Genomic DNA, 20,811 nt, shown 5'->3' on the forward strand with positions numbered 1-20,811 from the left:
ATTCACGAGTAGTTGTTTTCCATATAAGACCTGCCAGAACTCAGCAATCTCCCTGGCTCCGACTGGTATAGATAACTTCAATTGTTATTATAATGGTTAAACAGACACTAATCGCATGCACTTATAACGTCTAAAAAAGTTTTCGATTTTGGGAGTAGGGGGCACCTTTTAATGTAATTTATTTACCCTAACAAATAAAAGCGGTTTAACCAACAGTTAGAATAGGTTCATCACCAATCAAACAATTAATAAAATCATCAGAATCGCAAGTGTGAATTATTTTAAACGTGAAAAATTGACAACAATTTTTATACTCCAAAAAAAAAACATAACTGAGCTTAACCTGAACTGAACTAAATATCACAGATTAGATAAAAATAAAAAAATATTATAGGTATTATTGAAAATTAACAATAATGACACTGTGGTGTTGTTTAGATTTTAAATTACATTTTTTTTTTAAATATTAAAATTCATGCTATAAGCGACATTTTACAATATTATTGTACAAACTCTTTATCAATCGTAAACGATAACTGACTATATTATCACAGATTAGATAATTTCTATTTATCTAATCTGTGGTATAATTAAGAAATTTTATGCTTGAATCTGCGGTCACTGATTTCAGTTTGAGTCATGTGACTTCTTGGTTTTTGTTAACACGTGCAGTGAACGATATGTGGTTAAACCGTTAAGTTAATATAATACCTGAAAAGTTTATGGTTTTTTCACCAACCTATTAAGGAAGGATTTTTTTTTTTGTTAAATACTGCCAAGAGCCAGAGAGAAATCGTGAATGGACCGATAATTTAACGGGCTATAGTCATCGAAACTACACCAATATAATAATAATGACAAAGACAATATTTACGACCTTATAAATTTATATATTACATATTTTTTTCGCAACAGGACACGACGGTTACACGATGACGTTTCGTGTTTTTCGTGCTTTCTCGATGGTTGTTTTTTTTTTTATTATTATCAGACCTACCTTTACACGTTGAACTCGACAGCCGTTTCAGTTCATATTATTATTATTATCCCATTTGGTTGTACTTCGTTACAGACGTGAAACGAATCGGCCCAAAATCTTGATTTTCCTTCATAAAATAATAATTACAGATTAGATAAAACCAGATAGCGCACTTCATTGCAAAACAATAGATGTTCAAATGACGATTTTTGATTGGTTTAAACTTAACGCAGTAGGTCCTAATTACAGTGCCGAAATTATTGTACACACTATTAACCATAATAACGTGAACTGATAAGAAATACTGATAACAAGTAGTTGATCAACGATGGTTGATGGTGATAACTGATAACATTACATATGATTGATAATATTTCTTTGACCACACTGTACAACAGGGGGATTACCATCACACTGGCCTGAGAGTACCATATAAATGTTTTGTTTTCATTTTTTCAAAGTGCACTATCTGGTTTTATCTAATCTGTGACATTGCCATGTTAAAATAATTGAATCGCGGTGGTGTTGCCAAAGCCAAGCCCATAGTATCCACGTTTCCCTTGTTTTCCCTTGCCCCTGTCGCTTTGGTGCCTATGATTCAAACCTAACCTGACCCAACCTTCGCAGCGTACAGACACATTGAAATCCATAATATAGACTTAACAAAAAACTATCCACGCATTTGTTTGTCACGATTTACCATACTTTCCCCCGCACGGCTGTCATGTCATAATAATTCAGCCACAGTACACACATACAATGCATAATAGTGGTTGTTGTTGCTGTTATGGAAATTTATTTCACTTCCGGACAACCCAAAATCGACACGGGCCTAACGGAAATGTCTTTGTTCACCCCCGTGTCTTATTTTCAACCTTTACCCGCTTCTGCTTAGTTCCACCTTTTCTATTTTTAAATCTTTCGAAATAAATCTCTACTACTTGATTTACTTTATTTCATCCTTCTCCCCTGCTTACACAACATGTCGTCTCAATCATTTGCAGTTGGCCACCCTATAACATCCATCTCTACACTGCTCATTACTTAAGAACACAACAAACATGGAATGATGCTGACTATTAAATAAGCTACTACTAGTAGTAGCAATCTACTGAATATTCTCACTGGTCGATTAAATTTATAATAATATTGTAAAAAACCTACTAAACTACACAATTACTGTTATCGTTGATTACTAATAAATATTTATAACTAAAAATACAAAAATCTGTATAAAAACACATCAACAAGCAATAAAATTCAAATTAATAATTAATACAGTTTATTATTAAGCTTCATAGTGATATGATTTTAAGTGATAAGTGTCAATGAGGTGGGAATGGAAAGTGATAAGAGGAAATCTAAAATTCCCGGATAACTGATAAGATATTATTGATAAGACAATTATTATACTGATAAGAGACAGAAAATAAACTGATCTAAAGACATGTTCACGAACGATTTATTGACTTCAAGGGAAAGATTTTGTTTTTTTTAACGATTATATTATTTTATTAATACAATAATGTAGGCCATAAACCGCTAACGATATGAATGTATAAGAAATATTATCATATTGTATTACCTGCTGTTTCGCCATGGACTCAATTTCAATATTGTTGTAGTCCCTTTTGGTTAATCGTCACCTGCACAATATATAATAGGTGACGATTGTATTTATTTATTATATTTATAGTAGTAAACCGGTAGTGTTTCTTTGTCGTTATGATTTATTGTATTTTTATTACCACCAATGTGGAAATATTATTATTATAGGTTTAAACGCTTATCAAATTTTTGATTTAAACCAGGTAAGTTTTCTATATAATAATTTATAATATTATGCGTATAAAGCCTGTTACAATGCATCTAGGTAATAATAATTCATTGTAGCAGTGAGAGTTATAATATTCTGTGGTATTGTTGATTTCACTAACGCCAAAGGGGGGTCGCTGGCCAAAGCGTTTTTGTACGTACCTATTCTGTCTTGACCTTTTTATCTGTCCGCACGGGCTGTAGCTGTGTGTCACACGGACAAGAAATCATCAGAAGGGTCGTTATACGGATATAAAAGGTTTAAGAAGGAAAAAAAAAAGTTCAAAATCGTGCACAGAGAAACCTGTGTGCTTTTCGCACAACAACCAAACGGTATTTGTGTCCGACAAACCGGTCAATTTGTCAACAGCAGGTTCTTATTTTTCAACTTCTAATCGGTGTTGATAAGGTATTGTTTTTACAATGGAAATAGGTTGCTATATGCTCGTGCGAGTGAATCAGCAGGTGAATGAGTCAACAGGTTGTCGCGTCGTGGACAGACGATCAACCTCAATCGTATCCACCCTTAATACGGAAATACAATTGAGACTTATTAGAACAAGAGACCAATTTCACCAATTTTTTTTAGGAGACAAAAAACTATTTTACCAATTTTATAATTTTGCCAAATTTTTATCATTTGATGGGTTGATTTTATTTTTATGAAATATTAATTTTAAATTTTAATTTAGTTTAAGGAATTTTTTAAAAGCTATAAAATTGGGCCATTGTTCAAATCAAAACTTTTAAAATTGATTATATTTATTTAATACAAATAAACACTTGTTCTCTGTATGAAATGTATCAGTTGTATTCAATATGGTGCACAATATTATATTAGCATGCTTGTTAAAAAAAGAACAAAAACAAAAGTTTCATATAGAAAACAATATTACAACATTTAATAAAAGTATAGTTATCACAATATTTTACTTTGTAAGACTTTTTCAATCACAGTTGTATTTATTGATTGATAAAACAACACTCTTATTAAGCTCTTTTTCTAGTAAAATATTATTTTGCTGTCTTATTGCAGTACGTTCAGGTTGTTTGGAATATTCTACCACAATATAAAATAAAATAAACGAAATTTTTTTAAGAAAAAACGCATTGGGTCCTTGTTCTAATATAAGTGTCTCGATTATTTATTGCTGCCATCAGTTTTAGTTTTCATAGTTCTTGAAAATCCTACGACCTCCCTTGCCCTAATAAGCTCCATGCGGCCTCTTCACTAATGCTTCTTGCCAGTTATTCTATAATAATAATCGTCTCTAAAAGTGTTTTAAATAAACGCAAACCGTCGCCTTCGGTCAATTACAGTGTGTATCATTGCAGCTTTATCGTTTGGCACGAGTAGAGAAGTCCTAATTTTTTTTTCTCTTCATTTTTTTATTGTTTTTTTATCGTATAAACAAAAACCGCGTTAACGACCGGTTAAATTTAGTGATTATACCTACTAAAGTCGGATCTGAACGCTGTGTGGTTGGACACACGCGGTAGGCGGAATGAGTCGATAGTAATTACATAGGTACACCGCCAACAAATTATCTACAGTTAACATGTGTTTACAAGATAATGGTAATAATTATTAATCGTGTTTACTTGCTGCAGACAGATTATTAAGAGAAAAAAAACACGCACACACATAAAAACCAACCGACAAGGTAAAGCGGTCAAACGGCAACACCGCCTTATTGAGAAATCATTGTGCAAATTGTTGCCAATCGACTTAAATGAATGATTGTTAGTTTTCAGATTGACTATCGAATTGATTATCGAACTATTTATCTATTTTTTTTATTGTGGGTTAAGAGGATTTATAAAAAAAAAATGTTTGCAAGTTTGTCCAAAAAAAATCCTCTCCAAGCCCACGCTGTACATAGAATTGATGTCGGTGGCGTGAAATCGTTTCTCTGTGAAGCAGTTCGAGTACCATCCATCAATTTCGTTCACATGACAGACCCACAGAAGATTTCCCATAAGACGGCCTATATAAGGCTATCTAGCCGTCCATTTGATCGGTCGTGTCTTAAGTCCATTTTCTAACTGGTCAGGTGTTTGTGTGCACAAGAACACAGTAGATATATTTTTTTAATTGATATTCTAAAAATATTTCATTTTTTTCCCTTCATCGCTTTGTTCCATACAAACGGTATCGACCGGGCCAAATACTCTCTCTCTCTCTCTCAAGATGAAATGATCCATAATAAAATATTCTATCCGTTTTACAATTATCATTTTCCTCCTTTATTTCAACATAATAATATTATACCCCAACCGTTTCTTATACTATCTCAACGTCCAAACTACCTCTTGTGTACAGGGCGATCAAAATATCACAAATAATCGTTTCAATGGCCAATTTTTCAAATAGCTTATTCGATTACAGTCTTCTTTTTTAAAACATTGTTTTGTGTTGATAATAATATAAGAAATTTACAATCTGTTTGACTAAAGGTGGTGTTGTAAGGTCTTATATCGATTTTCAGCTCCCTCCGTGTCCGTTAATCAGTATAATATGAATATTTTTATCTATCATAAAACTCGCTCAAGTGGGTAAATTACATTAGCGGTTTTTATAGGACTTTCGAAGAATAAAAACTTTCAAATTATAGTGCGTTTTTCCCCCTTGTTTGTCCGCCTACTGCAACCGATCATCGATATTATAATAATAGGTAATATATGCCTACCTCGGGTCGTTTAACCTTAAGAGTTTTCGCCATAACGATAAATTATTTTAATATTATTATATAGTCACCGCCTCCCCGACACGGATACGGGTATACTCATTACAGGACGACATGTCCTTATGGCGCGTATATCATTTTATTTATTTATATTTATTTATATTATTATTTTCATTACATGCGTACTTCGAATTCGGTTAGTCGACCGACGACTCGGTGGGTGCGTTATAATTTATATCCAAAACGGTTTCTCTGCACAACCGAGCTTTCACTTTTCCTCATTTAGTTTTTTTTTTTTTTTGAAGTCATATTATGCGGCATAGACGCCCGGGGAATAGTCTATGAATATACACATACAATATTATACGGTTTATCGAAGCTATGTTATATACATTATGTAAAATGGAACGCCCAATATATCTGCTAGTAAAAAAAAAAAATATACATATATTACAATCAAATCGAGCATATGTGTAAAACGACAACGATAATAGTATTATATGTCATAATAAAGCGATCGCAGTGTGCATGCATAGGAACAGGAAGAAGATTGTTTGGCGGATATTCACTCGGTGTCGACGAGATAATGCTAATAGGTGAAATACTTCCTTATGGTGTGCACACAATGTATGTAAGGTACGGTGCCGAGAGATTTTATCGTTTACAATATGTACACAATACAGTAACGATACGGTACGGGTTAGCTGGTTAACACTCACTCATATGGGTAAAGCAAAAAATGTTTAAATAAAATCCTTCGGTATGTGTAATTAACGATCAAAAGTTGTACTTAAACGTCAGGGTCAAAAATTTGTGTACAAGATTTAGGAGGACCAGAAGCAAAATGATGTAATGTGAAAATAAATGACTGGTCGATAACCAGTTTTGTGTGTAAAGGCGTAGAATGCAAGGTAAGGTAGACTGTAATGTTATCATTATCCACATAGGCACCTTTAATATAGTTAATATTTAAAAAAGTATTTCAATTCAAAACTGGTTATCTACCAGTCGTTTATCGACACAAAATATAAGTTTATTGTCTCAACTCTTTTTGGGTTATTATAATTAAAAGGTGTAATTTTGTTATTTAATATGAAATTAAATGACTGGTCGATATCCAGTTTCAGGTAAAATACTTCTCGAGTTATTATTAGCATTTAAAGCGGTATAGACTGTGTGGGTGAGGTTGACTGTAATGCTATTTAATTAAGTTAATCTAGTTATTTAACCATATCACTTGTAACAATACATTTACATTTTTTTTCTACAGAAAAATAATTACCCTGCGTGGTCTTATAGCTTGATCTTGTATTATTTTTTTCTTAATGATATAAATTTGTAGTTACAGATAAGGTTACTTTGTACAATAATTTAATAAGCAATAAAAGTTAACCTGACTTCACCGCTTTTAATGAACTGCAAGACGTATTTAGAAGAGGTACGATGAGTTTTGTTTTGATGTGAAGTGAAAATACTTTTGAAACGATTTCTTCGATAAACGAGAGTCTCGTCAAGTGCAATAAGACTTTGGGAGGTTCTTTGGCCATAAAACAGTGGTATGAACTAATGGCAGTACATATTAATGGCAGTACCGCCTCTGCGGGCTTTCGATTAAGTTACTACTTGAGTATTAATATTGTTGCTGTTGTTGTTGTGGATTGTATAAACACTGGATTGCGACAAACACAATAAAGAAAAACACAATAAGACGGTTGAACGTTATGATTATATGGCGGTGAATTTGCACTTAAGGGGTAATAATGAGTAATCACTTTTGAGAATTAATGTAGGCAAAAAGAATTACAACTGTGTGTATATAAATCTGAATTGTACCACCAAACCCTGAGGGTATCGTCTGAAGTTTCACTAATCGCACAGGCGTGTCCCCAAGTCGTTAATTAGCGTTCTCGGTTTAAAGTTACTTTTCTCGAATGATATTACTCTCAGTTTTTCGGTTTTGGATGTGAAGTCTATTTTTTGCCAAGTTGAACTATCCAAGCACCACGTGCAAACACAGTGTCATATTGTTTGAACAGTTCTCTTCAGGTGCTTACTTCATGTACTTCTTCTACTTGCAGTCGAATACCGGTTATTATCTGTGTAAGTCACGTCCAACGGTTTTTCACGTGGGATCATCTTGTCAAGAGTTTGATGGATCAGTGGCAGTAAAAAAATAGGTATATCTGAATATGAATAAAAAAAAAATACAACAATATGAGAGTCGTTGTGTGCCAACACCCTCGGGTAATTTTCTGTGTGTGTTATACTATATTGAACTGCAGTGCACATAGATAAAAATATAATATATTATTATACCTAGTTGTTGGTCTGATTATGTTCTACACTGAGCCAGAGGCGTTTGTTTTTTTTTACAATTTTTTATTTAACAAAAGGATTTCACTCACATTGTCCGGTTCTTGTTAGCGCATATTATTATTAATTGTAACATAAGAAAACACACACACGACGTGTCGTACTTTATCAGCTCTCTTCACAAGCTTAAGTATAAATTCCATTGATTTTTTAAAATATTATTATTATTCAAATTACCCAAGCCGAATGCATTCCATACAGATTGACCTATTTAAGACATCACGTAAGACACTCGAAGTCGCTTAAAGTCTTGATTGCAATTTTGTAGTTTTTCTATATGAAAAACTAGAAACTACTATTAAATATTTATCTACATTTTTTTTGTGTTATTTTCTAGAGAAAAATTGTTCTATACTTGAAAATTACATTAACTAAAATGACTTCAAAAATAATAATTAACTAAAAAATTGTAATTATTTAAAAAAAAAACGATTGTGTTACGCTTTAAATGGATCACCCTGTATAATTGTGAAAAATCGAAAACAATATTCAATATAATTTCTAATATTTTTACATTCGATTTTAAGATTATGATCTAAGTATAATATGTGTGTGTTTGTGTAAAAATATTATTACATTGTCTATCCAGAGTTGGCGTTCCGCACGATAAATTTTATTAGAAAAAATATAAGAATAAAAAAAATTGAATGAAATTATGCAAATATAGTACATACATAATAAGTACCTGTATAGCCGGCATTAAACGTACAATTGTTATTACTGTTGTATCGGTTTGTTTTTTTTTTTTCAATTTTTTTACATCAATAAATCACATTGTTTGCAATTTGTCTTGCACGCAAACATTGCGGTTTTTCGTGTCGACCTTTCAGTAAACATTTATATTATACTCACACAAAGTAATTTCACTAACCATTTATATATAAGCAGGACATGATTTATTTAGTAGAAAAAAATCTTATCAATTTTTCAACGGTAGAAATCGGTCAGCTTTTATCAGGTTTAGTCACTTAATTTTAAATACACTTCAATAATTTGTCACCTTAAAAATATATATATATATATTAGATTCAAAAACGTACATTAATAAAATAGGCCTAATTAAGTAGGTCTGGATGACTAGTCCCCTTTAAAAAAAAAATGCCCCTTCCCCAAATCCTTTGCTCTAATGAAAGTTTTGGAATATTGTTCCCCTTTAAATTAGCTTATTTTTCAATTAGCAAATTTTCTGTTATTATGTAATTTAACGTTGATTGAGAGTACAAACTTAAATCAAGGGAAAACAATGTACGGTTGTTGTTAAGACTGTTTAGCTTTAACTCGGCACAGGTTATTTTCTATTTTACTATAATAAATTCTAAGCAAACGCTAACATTTGTGACGTTATAGGATATTATATAAATTTTACTCATTTAAATAATAAGTACCTACCGTATAATTATTAATGTTAATTGTTATGGCATTATGTTCAAAATTCGTTTTAATAAATAAAAATTAAATTACAGATTGTTTGTTTTCAAAAATAAAGTAAAAAAAAAAAATAAAAAAAATTATTCATACGAAAAGGAATCGTTATTTTTGTTTAAAAAAAAAACAATTGTAAAAATTCATATTTTGGCCATTTGCAATTTACAAGAGTTTAGCTTAGCACTTTTAGCCCTAAAACTATTATTACGATTTGTATAGACCTAAAAATAGGAGAGGGGGGCGCTTACACTACTGAAGGGTTGCTAGTCGTCTCTTAGACCTTCTCCCCCCCTCCAAAAAAAAATTGTGAGTATACTAAAAAGATGATTTTCAATGTCGTACATTTCACACTAATCGCTCGCCATGTTTGTTCAAATCCAAATATTATTGTCATCACCTGTTTGAATGTCACAATGAATAAATAAATATATATATATACATTTATTTGCTTGAAACGACAGAGCACAATGCGGCGTTTACTGTAATAATAATATTATGAAAACAAACATTTACTATAAAACCATTAAGTTCAAGGATAACCCGTTGTCACGTTTTCACACATCACAGCATATACCGGTACAGCTCAATTATTACTATATTAAGCGTCGTTTATTTTTCGTCATGAAATTATTATACTATACAAATATACACACATCATAACGTAGGTACAAACAATTTCATCTGCAAAAAGATTGCAACTTTTTAAATTATTGCTACAACAAAAAAAAAATAGTACCTGCTACTATTGTTACTAATAATTATTAAGTGTACAATTCTAGTTCTATTGAATAAAAAGTCATAAATCTTCCAAGGCAGGACCGATAAACGGTTCATTGTTATTTATTTTGTTACAAGTCTTAGCATATTATTATGTACTTGTTCATTTTTTCTTAGATTTGTTTGTACAAAATAAACTTTATAGCTAATACTTGTGAAAAGTGATAACTGTTATCATAATGTTGTTATCACTACTGTTTGTTTTTGATATGTGTGTGCATATCAAAACATACTTGTATAAGCATGTTCTTTTTCCGTTTAGCCTCTAACCAAGCTTTAATGTAATTGTTTATTTAATTATAAAATACTTCTTTATACAAAAACAGTATTAGCTCTTTCATTTAATCACAATAACACCGTTTTTTTGGCTACTTATATTATATTTTAATATAAAAAGTCCCTATATATTAATGTATACTTTTTTGTTTTACTTTAGCAAGGCTAAGCAAGTACATAATAGATATTATCATATAGGATTATCCATATTAGTTCATCCCTTCAAGTGGTGTGTGTGCATTTATAGCCTGTTAGGTTCTCACGCACAATAATTAAGGTAAACCTCAATAATAAAACATATTTTACATACCTTTGCAGGTATGGGCATTTTATTATTATTGTTTTATAGTATTTTTGTGTAGTACTCATAAAGTATAATATTGTACAACACACACACACACTAGACCGTATTATAATAACTCACGCGGTTAGGTTGTAACGTCGTGGTGTACTTAAGTATTAATAAACAACGTTTGTTTTATGACTTAGTTTTTTGAGAAATAATAATAATAATCTTACATAATTATTCGGTCGGTGCTTTTTGAAGACAGATCCAAAATGGTGGCCGACTGCTATGCATAGGACCCGGGTACTTAAATATTATAGTATTCTTTGTTATTATTATTTTTTTCTATTTCTGAAGTGAAAATTATAACAACGGTAATGACCAGGGCGTCGATAACTCGTCCACGGTCTTGACCCCGACTCTAATCACATGCGGTACCACCTTGTCAGGGCCATATCTTATTATTATACAAGACGAACCCGCCCAAGGTGTTGTTGTACTTTGGCCGAGACGGTAATTTTTATTTATTATTTTCCGAAACCCTAACCGTTCGTATTGCACCCCCCCATTTGGTCAGGCGGACTGAGTGTTTGGATAATATTATGTAATTAGGCGTGAAAAATCCAACTGGTCATTTTCATAACGGTTTGTGCTCATTCGACTCATTACCGCAGTGGGTTTCTTATAAGAGAGTATATTCTAAGTGTGATTGATGCCTTCCACTGACATTGTATTTCATAACGGACGTGCAACGAGGAATAGGATTAATCGAGTGTGGACTCTGAACAACCCCGACGAGGTTTAAGTATTATATATATTTCTAAAGGGCTGGCTTTTAATGGTCGAATTTGTATTAGATTCGGTAACATATTGTAAATCAAAATTATATAATTACAACAAGCGACGACTAACCAGTTTTAGATAAATATACTTCTGGAGTTATTAACTCATTACATGTATAGACTGTAATGTTAATTATATCACCACTCAAAACTAGGTTGGGTTAGGTGAAATAAATTGTGTGTAAATTGTGTATGGCCACAATTTATTTCATTAGACAGTATTCAACAGAAAACGTTACCAAGTGAAAATTTAAATTATTTCTTATGACTACAACAAATGTTGATAACTGATTAATGATATTATTACATATATACATTTGCTCTGCGACCATGCTTTGGTTGTTGAACTGGCTCCACAGCTCTTTGTATTATTAAGTAACTGGCGCATCAGCCCGTGGCAATATGTCGTGTGGTTACTTATTATTATGTAAAGAGGGAAAAAAATCGAGTCAACAATGTATATAATAATAACAACGATAATAATTAATCAGCGGTACGAAAAAATTTTTTAATTATTTAACCCTTTGGGTCCGAAAAATATATTTCTCTACTGTCTACTGTACACATTACACTCTACTCGTGCCCGAACGAGAAAGGGCAATACAATCGACACCTGCAGTAGCGTATACGCCTTTATGAAAGTATAACAATAGTACCTATTAAATAATAATAGCGTGTATACAGTTAGAATTTTTTTTATTAATTTCGCATGGTAGACCCATCGGCCCTCGGGCCATCGACGGTATCGTTGAACTCGAACAAGTCGATAATAAATAATAAGTTCACATATCATACCTATTATTTGTACACAGAATGTAAATCTCATGTGTGTGCACACCGGCCAAAGGTTCATCACCCCCGCCGTATGGGGGGGGGGTCGAAATTTGCAATATCTCGTTAACGTCAACGTGTAATTAATGGTTTTCAATACCTAATGAATAAAAAAATACTACATGGTGATAAAAAAAAGACCGAATATTTGGTAATAATTAAATTTATATTGCAAAATAACATTAACGAACATCTTTTTTTCTCCTTCAAAATTACCATAAGTAAAATATTATAAAATGGAAAAACCGAGCTGCAGTGTGACCATAACAACGAAATTACATTTCTCCGTTATACATATTTTAAAATTGCAACCACGTGATGATACAAAACATAATATAAGCATAAAGTAATAATATAAAGGGATGAACTAACATTTACTAGTTTGTATGCATGCGCGAAGTAAAATGTAGGACTAAAACCAGTGTGACCACATAAAGGAAAAAAAAATCTTTATCGTTGAACAAATAAAACAACTAGACATTGTTGTTAATTAATACAAATAAATAGCTAAAACTTGTATACAAATTAATAATAATAAATTTAATATATTTTATCGTATTTAAAAACAATATTTTTTTCAAAATACTGTTATCATTGATATCTTATCACCACGATATGTTGAACGATAATTATTTTCTTCTATCTTGGCAGACTGACTTTAGTCCTACTTTTTGCAACACATTAAAACTACTGTAGCCACCGCCCACCCCCTGCATGTAAGTTAAGTAAGTTTTTTCAAGATACAACCACTTTATACTTTGATCGGTATTTTTGTTTTTTTCTAATTAGACATACAGGCATCGCCAGTGATTTTCACCCCACGGTCTTAACAATTAAACGGACCACGGTGTACACGGTGTACCGTCGATGAATTAGGACCCGGCCGAGATCAATGGACTCTTTTGGGCAACAGTAAAAAACAATTTTAACCATAAAAAAAATTATGATAATTTTCCTAACGACCAGCGATTAATTATAGCGTGCTGTCCTTGAACCGGCTCACTACAAAAAAAATTTCCATTCTTTCTTTTTACACACATACACAAGTGTTATTATTGTGCGCCAAGACAATATTCTGTGATCGTATTTCGACCTTGATTTATTCCGCGTATACACTTGCCGAGCCTATTGTTTGGATTATTTTGTTGAATTTTTCGAATCGTTTAGAAACACACATAAAAAAAAAACAAAAATCGTTTAAATTCCTCGCGTAAGTGAAAATGCAAAAAAAAAATTGTAAGTATAAAAAACAGCTGACTTTGCCAAAAAATTAAAACGCCGGAAACGCGTCGTCGGTCAGTTTTTTGAAATAATCCAACAAGTGTTGGTTTTATTTTACAAACAGTTTTACATAACATACATATACACATCTAAGGGTTGTTTCGTTCTTGCGATATTCCACCTGTTTTTAATTTGTTTTCATAATAATATAATAATAATAATAATAGTAATGTAAACTGCGTAATTGAGAATGCACGTGCCATCGATTAAGTAAGACACACCGCGAGACGTTGCTTTGATTGTTCGAGAACAACGGCAATTATAATACAATATCAATGTACACAATAATGTAACTTAATTACTACCACTATAATTAATACTAACATTACGGTCCGGATTTGTATACATTCATAATATATAAATGTGGAAAAAAAGTATTTATCCATACTTACATGGAAAAAAAACCTCCCAACGATTTACCGTTATATAATTTCTTATAACGAAAAGAGTTAATTAAGACCAATCAAGAGAGAGGAGAATTACCGCACACACACGGTTTTCGTGAAATTCATTAAAATAATCTTAATTGTGTGATGAAACGAGCGACAATATAGTTTTGTACGTTAAACTATTTAGTCTTATTTTGGATGTTCGATTTAATTATATTATTATTATTTAGTCGAACGACGCGAATTGCATAAAGCGTTATGAAACATATGTTACATAATAAACAATTAATAAAAGTGTATTTATAGCGAGTCAAGACCAACTGCTAAAACTGAAAAATACGAGTCCTCTTATGTGATTTTTTTTTTTTGGTGATTTTTTCTAAACTAGGCAAAATCGATTAATAAATGTTGTTTGAATTATTTTTTGAAAAATGTTCATTCATAAACGCTGTGATCAATAGGTACTTTCTCTCCGGCGAGGCAGAGGCGAAGGTCTAGTTCAAGATGAAGTCATAACCGCTGTATAGTTTATTCTCCGGTCATGATCCGACTGTCAATAATCATCAAAGTTACCGTTCAACAATAGTAATACAAACCGTTTTAATTATTATTAGTATTCGTGTATAACGTAATAATATAATTTTCTTGGTCACGAATATTGTGTGCCATCGTTATCGTGGACTCGTTTTATGACAAACGGTCATCTGCAGTGTGACCAGAATACCGAAATTACATCATATTTGACCTGTACATATTTTTCAAAATAATTTTACTACTGTAAACATGTGATACAAAACATAATCAGTGTCATCATAGTGTCATATGAAATTTTAATTTACCTATTGATCTATTTAATTGATAACGGGGATACACCGTGTAGTGTTTAACAACAGTTGCCGTCTTAGTGGGAATTGGAACCTTATCACACATAGATAGCGATATAGGGAAATCGATAATTTTTTTGATAACTGATAATAAATCAACGATAACAGTATCAGCTGATAAGAGATCAATAATAACCTCAGATATATAATATAATAAACAATATTGTTAAGTGTACATGCCGCCAATAGAGATAATTAAAGTTACTATTTTCCGCAATCTTTGTGGGAATTAGAACGTTATCACATGGAAATATGTTTATACCAATTACAAGTGAAGTTGATAACACAGGATATATATAATTGTACACACACATATAAAATGGCGGATGTCCGCTTCCATTCTTATCACTAATTAGTAAGCTAGATTATTATATATATATATATATCTGTGTTATCTATTGATCTATATAATTGATAAGGGTGTTTACACCGGGCAGTGTTTAACCTCTAAAGCGGTCACACTGTCGCTCGTCTTCTTGATTACTTCGTTTCCGAGATTCAAGGCATTATATTATGATGTTACAGTTCTTTTACATTTTTACCATAGAGTAATAATACAAAGAAATTAAATAACATATATACTAGCTTGTATGCGATGGTGAAGTTAAAAAAAGGACTAAAACCAGTATGACCACACGTGAGAAAAAAGTCCCCATTGTTAAGCGATTGGTACTCAAGTTTAATGAAAATAAGAGTATTATTTGGCAATAGTCCAGTACAATTCTGGGTTAAGTGCTGATTGACACATTCGTGTCGGGTTATATAGTTGACGGGACGTCGTATCTTCTTAATCATTATTATTATTACTTTTCTATTTTTGTAAACAATTATTGATAATAGCAAAACACTGATACGGGCTAGCACAATGTATAATGTTATATAGATATCGATATGACGAAACTAGATCAAACCGGTAATTCGAAACCTCGACTGTTTACTTTGTAAAATATATATCAATATGAAACAGATCCGAGTAAAGTGTGTAAACTGTGTAAAATTTTTACACAACGATCAATAAACGATCGAGGCATATTTTATCAATCAATTTTTTATTTCATACCTAGCCATATGTTTAACCACCTGTCAAACAATGTCTATGGTTTGACATAATGTTTTATATTTAAATGGTGTAACAAATTTCGCAGTAGTCGTTTACTGCTGTTCTGTTTGTTAAAACAATAATTTAATGTTTATCCATCCATTTGGATTTATTTACAATTACCTTATGTAAAATATATTATAATATCCTTTTTATGATGGTTCAATAAAGGGTACTTGTGTATTTCTGATAAGCGAGCAATTTATATTTATTTGTTTTTTTGCTTTGATAGTTTGAAAATTCATCGAAAGTTACACACCTTTAAACTATAAAAACGCTCTGAAATCGTCGAAGATGAAACGAATACATATTTAACAGAGTGAAAGTGTGCCGGGAAAAAAAATAATCTGTGTTTAATTACGGTTTTGACTTGCTGATTGAAAAACGTTTCCATTCTTTGAAGTTTGTCCGTCCGTTGATCCTTAATCAATTGACGGTTTTCAATTTGAACTCTATACTTTTAATTATAAGATATTATAATACATAATCAAATTAAAAAAAAATACATTTACATTTGCCCCGTTCGTTGACAATTACCACACTTAACCCTGTTAACCCAAAATGGCTTTGTAATTTTGGTTTTCAATCAACTTAATCTAATAAAGTATCATTTCATAAACACCGGTCAACCGTAAAGGGCATTTGTTGATTTTTTTATTATTATTATTATTTCCAGTTAATTACGGGTTGTGTGATAACATGTTTCCTAATTAATATAAAAAAATCGGTTTGATATATTTCCTATTTCGAATTGTAATAATTAAAAATCCAATGTGATATTTTGCAGCAAACCGATAAGAGATCATCATTTAAACATATTAAATTAACTATCTAAAACAACTGAAACAAATCGAAAAACTTAGGTCATTTAAATTATAAGATAATATGTTAAGTGCTTTATTTTGCCTACTAAACAAGTCTAGGAAAATATGACCAAGTACAAAAATGTCTAGAAGTATAACCAAAGAACAAATTGCGCAAAACACCTTTCAATTCAAAATCAAGAAAATCGTATTAAGGAAAAAACCTCTAAAATATAACTCATTAATTTCTCCGCCACTGGGAGAAGCATAGAATCATGAATATGTTTCCTTCTCCTCTCATATTTATCCAACAGTCTTTGTCTTTCTTCTAACATTACCTATTTAACACAATTCCGACCTAAACCTAACTGTTCTCTTATCAGGAGCCGTTATCAAATGTCCCTTATCACTATTATCTTATAGGCAGCTGTTATCAGCTGTCTTTGGGCACATTATAGTTTTCACAATGCTTTTTTTTTTTGTCCACATTTATCCCATACTATAATAAAATAATTTTGGACATTATAATACTATACCGTTTAACACCGTTAAACACAAACAGACATCTAATGGCCGATTTAATATACCCAACCAAAAATCACATAGAAAACTTCCCACGAGTATTCGTCGGTTTCTCGGTCTAACCCTGACTTTTTTTTGGGGGGCAGGGGGGGTTTTGTTCATCATCGACTTAGAAAAAATACATCTCTATGACTTGACGTCGGTCCGAAGGTGTCGGTGCGTTGTTAATACAAAATAATTGTCATAATATCTTTTTCAGAAGGTCATACACACACACACTTTGTACTTGTACAGTATAGCTTGTCGTGTGCATAGTAATAATAATAATGATAATTATGAACGTCAATATAGCGTTGCACTTGATTTTGATTTGTTCCGGTCCGTAGGTACAATAAACGTCTACTACCAAAGCACACACATACACAATGAGATACTGATTAAAATAAACAAACGAGAGCAGACATAAAAAAATCTTTAACAATAAATCTACACACACGTGTCCCTCGCATATATTATTATCAGTGTTGACCGGTTTGTGTGTTCAATATTTATTATTTCATTAACGAGTCGCCGCCGGCAATCAAAGTTTGTACAATTATATTGTACTTATATAATATTAATCGTATACATCTATATATATTTTTTTTGTACGAATTTGAATTTACAAAGCCGATTTTGTCGCCTAGTACATCCGCTATCGTGAATCCCCTACGGACTTGATCCGTACTCACAATACATAGTACATTATTTTCCGACCAAAGGACATCCATACTAGGTATTACAATATAAGCTCATTATTATATTATAATAATCAACGAGTAAAAACTATACAATATAAAATAACGACTTTGAAATATATATATTACCTATTATTATTATAATTTGTACAATTATATAGAATAAAAAAAACCACAGTATCATAATCAAGTCGCATCGACTGGATATTATTTCCACAGGACCAAATCTAAATATAGACCTCTTATGGGGATTTATAACGCCCACTGTGTTATCAATTGATAAGAAACGTTTCTTATCAGTAAATTTCCCTTATCTACTGATAAGAAAAATTTACTGATTAGGAAAAATTTCATCGTTTATCGGCTTCGCCCACATAAAAGCTCTAATATGTAAAAGAAAAACTATTATTTTCAAACGTTTAGAGTTCAAACGCTTTGAGGAAAACTTTCAGTAAACATAAAATATACTGACATTGACATATTTTGTTTTGACAATTATGGGTATGTACTTTACTTACTTGTGTATTTAATAGAGATTTGCCTCTTTAATGATTGTTAAGTATGAATATGGAAATTAGGTTTTTTTTTTTTTTAAGAGTGAACTGTGTCGCGCTCCTTAGTAATGTAGTTTTCTAATTAGTTGTTTGAACGGCTCTCATGATATAAATTAAAATGTAACTACAGAAGATTTAGTAGTGTAAAATGAAGTCGACCTAATTTCCGGGCACGTAGTTACACATTTGAGTAGTTTATGCGTTTAAACGGTTTCGCCTTGACACGGAAAATTCGTGTGTTTTCCTAATAAAATCCGTTTTATTATTTATTTAGTTATCGAATAATTATTACCTATTATACTTAACGCCGCCGCCGGCTTTGTGTTAATCCTCTTAGAGTGCGTTTGAATTTAATCAAAAATTATAACACACTTAAGTTGTGTCAATATCGACAGAGATAATTCTAAGGAAATGTGTCACTCCTAAAACACATATTTTGATTATTGTTTAGCATTGGCAAATATCATAAAAAGTGCTTGAATTTGTGTATTGATTTAAAATTACCAAGAAATAAATTTCACCTACACCTACAATTTGGGGGGGGGGGTCCTATTAACAGCTTTGAATGCCATAAAAAAAATATGTGTGTTGCAAGTACAACTGCAAAGAAAAAATGACAAAGGCATGTGCAAATGCGGTTAGACCATGAGAATTGCATTTGTATAATATAATATTATTATTGTTGTCTTCAGACTAAGTGGGCAACGTTTACTTTTCTTTGTTTTTGAAATATATCTTTTCTTTCCTCTCTATTGGACGGATTAGCCACAACCGTGATTTCTCGTGTAGCATTTTATGTGAATTAAATTTACAAGCGGTGTTATCAATAACCGAATAATAATTATTAAACGCCATTGTCGTTTTGGCCTATTATGTAATGTAACAGGAGGTACCTAATTATAATATCACCAATTATGTTAGGCAAAAACCGTTTGGCAGTCGATTAGACAACAACTTGGCACAATAATTTATATCTATTGTTCATTCATACGTTTTTATCTGGTATTCAATTTAGTTGTTTTCAATTTGATAACCATTAGCTGCGTTTAATACAATAAATGTGTTATGTGCTCTAACAAGGCGTTTCCGTTGCACGTGTCAGCCACAAGAAAATAATTCAAGAGAAAATACACAATTTTTTTTTAAATGTCAAAAAGCTAAAGACAGCAGTCGAATAGCAGCCAATATTTGAAAATTTCTGGCAATCCATTGTTGTATTTTTAGATAAGACTCGAAATGGAAAAAAAAATCTTAAGTAACGAGCGACCTTGGAAATATTTTGGGCTTAGCCAAGTATATACGTTCAACACAGGTAGAGGCATACCTTGAGAAATTCCAAAGAAAATCAATTATTTGTAAACCTACCTACGACGTTCATTGTAAATAATTAATAAATACATATTTTACAATTGTGTAAACACAAAAGTCTTGAATTAATAATTATTGTAAGTGTTGCGCAACCGAATGAAAGTCAAGAAACCATTTTTTTTTCAGTGGGTATCGTTTTTAATATTTTTATGAATGTAATTAATCATTTATACAAACGTTTTAATTAAACAAAAACGGTCGGTACTGGAATAATTTAAATATTCCCAATAATAAAATATTATCCAACTTGTAGACGTGATGAATCCTCCTCTTACCTCCTACCTGTTGATTAATGGAAATAAAGCAATATTATTCAAATAGGTAATAATCTCTGTACTGCAAACAGGACCAAAAACTTAAATAAACATAAGATATATATATTATATTACAATAATAACTATATTATATTAATAGAAGTGTGGTGGTTGTCGTCACGATAGTAGTGTGACTCTGCAGCTGTGAATAATAATATATATTTTTTCTTCTTTTCAGACCACATGTCTGTTCGATCACATCCGGTGGGGCGACGCGTTTGTCATCGTCTACAGCGTGGTCGACTGGTCGAGTTTCATCGAAGCCCAAGACCTGTTGGACAAGCTGAGCAAGCTCAAGTTGCCTTCGTACTTTGCCACGCTGTTGTTGGGCAACAAGAGAGATCTGGATCATTCCAGGTAAACATATATTTTGATATTATATTCATCACAAAAACACTTATTATTACTGCACCAATGTCGTCACACACACACACGTGAAACGTGACACGAGACGACGTTTATATTATGACAAACGCCTATAGTTGTAATGTTATTATGTTGTACACATACAAACAGGGGAAGAAAACCTACCCCCCCCTAACCCACCCACCGGTAGATAGTGATTTTAA

The 20,811-nt window shown here is 31.7% G+C and overlaps 1 protein-coding gene across 1 annotated transcript in view; it reads left to right on the forward strand.

Moving 5' to 3' along the window:
• The window catches only part of LOC126842974 (ras-related and estrogen-regulated growth inhibitor-like), a 72,282-nt gene that overhangs the window by 49,043 nt on the left and 2,428 nt on the right, over nt 1-20,811 (forward strand). The window contains exon 5 of the mRNA XM_050580238.1: nt 20,421-20,599. Coding sequence (XP_050436195.1) covers nt 20,421-20,599 — 179 coding nt within the window. The remainder of the gene's footprint in view (nt 1-20,420; nt 20,600-20,811) is intronic.

Source organism: Adelges cooleyi, unplaced genomic scaffold (genome assembly GCF_023614345.1).
Source record: "Adelges cooleyi isolate 19-005CV unplaced genomic scaffold, UGA_ACOO_1.1 ACOO_flye_CR_arks_rails_tigmint_CR_PRNA_574, whole genome shotgun sequence".
NCBI classification, from domain to species: domain Eukaryota; kingdom Metazoa; phylum Arthropoda; class Insecta; order Hemiptera; family Adelgidae; genus Adelges; species Adelges cooleyi.